General features: G+C 57.2%; 1 gene segment (V, D, J or C); it reads left to right on the forward strand.

Moving 5' to 3' along the window:
• The first annotated feature begins 968 nt into the window (after positions 1 to 968).
• Positions 969 to 2,570, forward strand: part of LOC106899778 — a 9,892-nt gene continuing 8,290 nt past the window's right edge. The window contains 1 exon segment of the C gene segment in view: positions 969 to 1,317. Coding sequence covers positions 969 to 1,317 — 349 coding nt within the window.

Consider the following 2,570-nt stretch of genomic DNA (forward strand, 5'->3'; position numbering starts at 1 on the left):
TCTTGGGGCCACCTTGAGGTCCCCATGGGTGCTCTTGAGGTGGTGATATCTCCTTGGGGGGCCACCTTGAGGTCCCTATGGGTATTCTTGGGATGGAGATATCTCCTTGGGGTCCCCTTGAGGTCCCCATGGGTGTTCTTGAGGTGGAGATATCTCCTTGAGGTCCTCTTGAGGTCTTCTTGGGTCCTTGAGGTCTCCTTGGGGCCACCTTGAGGTCCCCATGGGTGCTCTTGAGGTGGAGATATCTCCTTGGGGGGCCACCTTGAGGTCCCCGTGGGTGTTCTTGGGTCCTTGAGGTCCCCATGGGGCCACCTTGAGGTCCCCGTGGGTCCCCTTGAGGTCCTCATGGGTGCTCTTGAGGTGGAGATATCTCCTTGAGGTCCCCATGGGTCCCCTTGAGGTCCCCATGGATGTTCTTGAGGTGGAGATATCTCCTTGAGGTCCTCTTGAGGTCTTCTTGGGTCCTTGAGGTCTCCTTGGGGCCACCTTGAGGTCCCCATGGATGTTCTTGAGGTGGAGATATCTCCTTGGGGGGCCACCTTGAGGTCCCCGTGGGTGTTCTTGGGTCCTTGAGGTCCCCATGGGGCCACCTTGAGGTCCCCGTGGGTCCCCTTGAGGTCCTCATGGGTGCTCTTGAGGTGGAGATATCTCCTTGAGGTCCCCATGGGTGCTCTTGAGGTCCTCATGGGTGTTCTTGGGTCCTTGAGGTCTTCTTGGGGCCACCTTGAGGTCCCCATGGGTGCTCTTGAGGTGGTGATATCTCCTTGGGGGGCCACCTTGAGGTCCCTATGGGTGTTCTTGGGATGGAGATATCTCCTTGGGGGGCCACCTTGAGGTCCCCATGGATGTTCTTGAGGTGGAGATATCTCCTTGAGGTCCCCATGGGTCACCTTGAGGTCCCCTTGAGGTCCCCATGGGTGTTCTTGGGTCCTTGAGGTCTTCTTGGGGCCACCTTGAGGTCCCCATGGATGTTCTTGAGGTGGAGATATCTCCTTGAGGTCCCATGGGGCTGCCCCACCTTAACCCCGCCCCTTTTTTTTTTGGTGTCCCCAGCCCGGCCGACGTCCCCCCAGATCTTCCCCCTGGTGGCCTGCGGTAACCCCACCCCCACGGCCTTGGGTTGTCTGGCGGACGGTTACTTCCCCGCTCCGGTGAAGGTCACCTGGGACGGTGGGGTGGCCGGTGTCACCTTCCCGGCGGCTCGTAGGTCCTCGGGGCTCTACGTGGGGGCCAGCAGCCATGACGTCACCGGGAACCCCCTTCGTTGCACCGTCCGGCACGAGGCCACCGGCTTCAGCAAGAGCATCGAGGTGACAGGTGAGAGGGGACATCGTGGGGGACATCATGGGGGACATGGAGGACATGGGGTGGGTGGGGAGACATTGGGGACTTGGAGGACATGAGGACTTGGAGGACATCAAGGACATTGAGGACATGGAGGACATGGAGGACGTTTGGGGTCATGAGGTCATCAAGGACATCAAGGACATTGGGGACATGGAGGACTTGGAGGACATTTGGGGTCATGAGGTCATCAAGGACATTGAGGACATTGAGGACATGGGGTGGGTGGGGGGACATGGAGGACATCAAGGACATTGAGGACATTTGGGGTCATGAGGTCATCAAGGACATCAAGGACATTGGGGACATAGGGGACATGGGGGTCATGGGGGACATCAAGGATATTGGGGTCATGGAGGACATTGAGGACATGGGGGACATTGAGGACGTTTGGGGTCATGAGGTCATCAAGGACATCAAGGACATTGGGGACATGGAGGACATCAAGGACATCAAGGACATTGAGGACATTGAGGACATGGGGTGGGTGGGGGGACATGGAGGACATCAAGGACATTGAGGACATTTGGGGTCATGAGGTCATCAAGGACATCAAGGACATTGAGGACATGAAGGACATTGAGGACATGGGGGACATGGGGGTCATGGGGGACATCAAGGATATTGGGGTCATGGAGGACATTGAGGACATGGGGGACGTTGAGGACGTTTGGGGTCATGAGGACATCAAGGACATGGGGGTCATGGGGGGCATAGGGGACATCAAGGACATGGAGGACATCAAGGACATGGGGGGATATGGAGGATGTTGGGGTCATGGAGGACATCAAGGACATTGAGGTCATGGAGGACATGGGGGACATCAAGGACATGGGGGACATTGAGGACATGGAGGACATCAGGGACATGGGGGACATGGGGGACGTTGAGGACGTTTGGGGTCATGAGGACATCAAGGACATGGGGTGAGTGAGGGGACATTGAGGACATGGAAGACATCAAGGATATTGGGGTCATGGAGGACATCAAGGACATCAAGGACATTGGGGACATGGGGGACATGGAGGACATTGGGGACATGGGGGACATCAAGGACATGGGGGACATTGAGGACATCAAGGACATTGAGGACATGGGGTGGGTGAGGGGACATCAAGGACATGGAGGACATGAGGGACATTGAGGACATGGGGGACATTGAGGACATAGAGGAGATGGAGGACATGGGGGACATCAAGGTGGTGGGGGTTGGGACAAGGTCACCA

This window comes from Calidris pugnax, unplaced genomic scaffold, assembly GCF_001431845.1.
Source record: "Calidris pugnax isolate Ruff unplaced genomic scaffold, ASM143184v1 scaffold766, whole genome shotgun sequence".
NCBI lineage: Eukaryota > Metazoa > Chordata > Aves > Charadriiformes > Scolopacidae > Calidris > Calidris pugnax.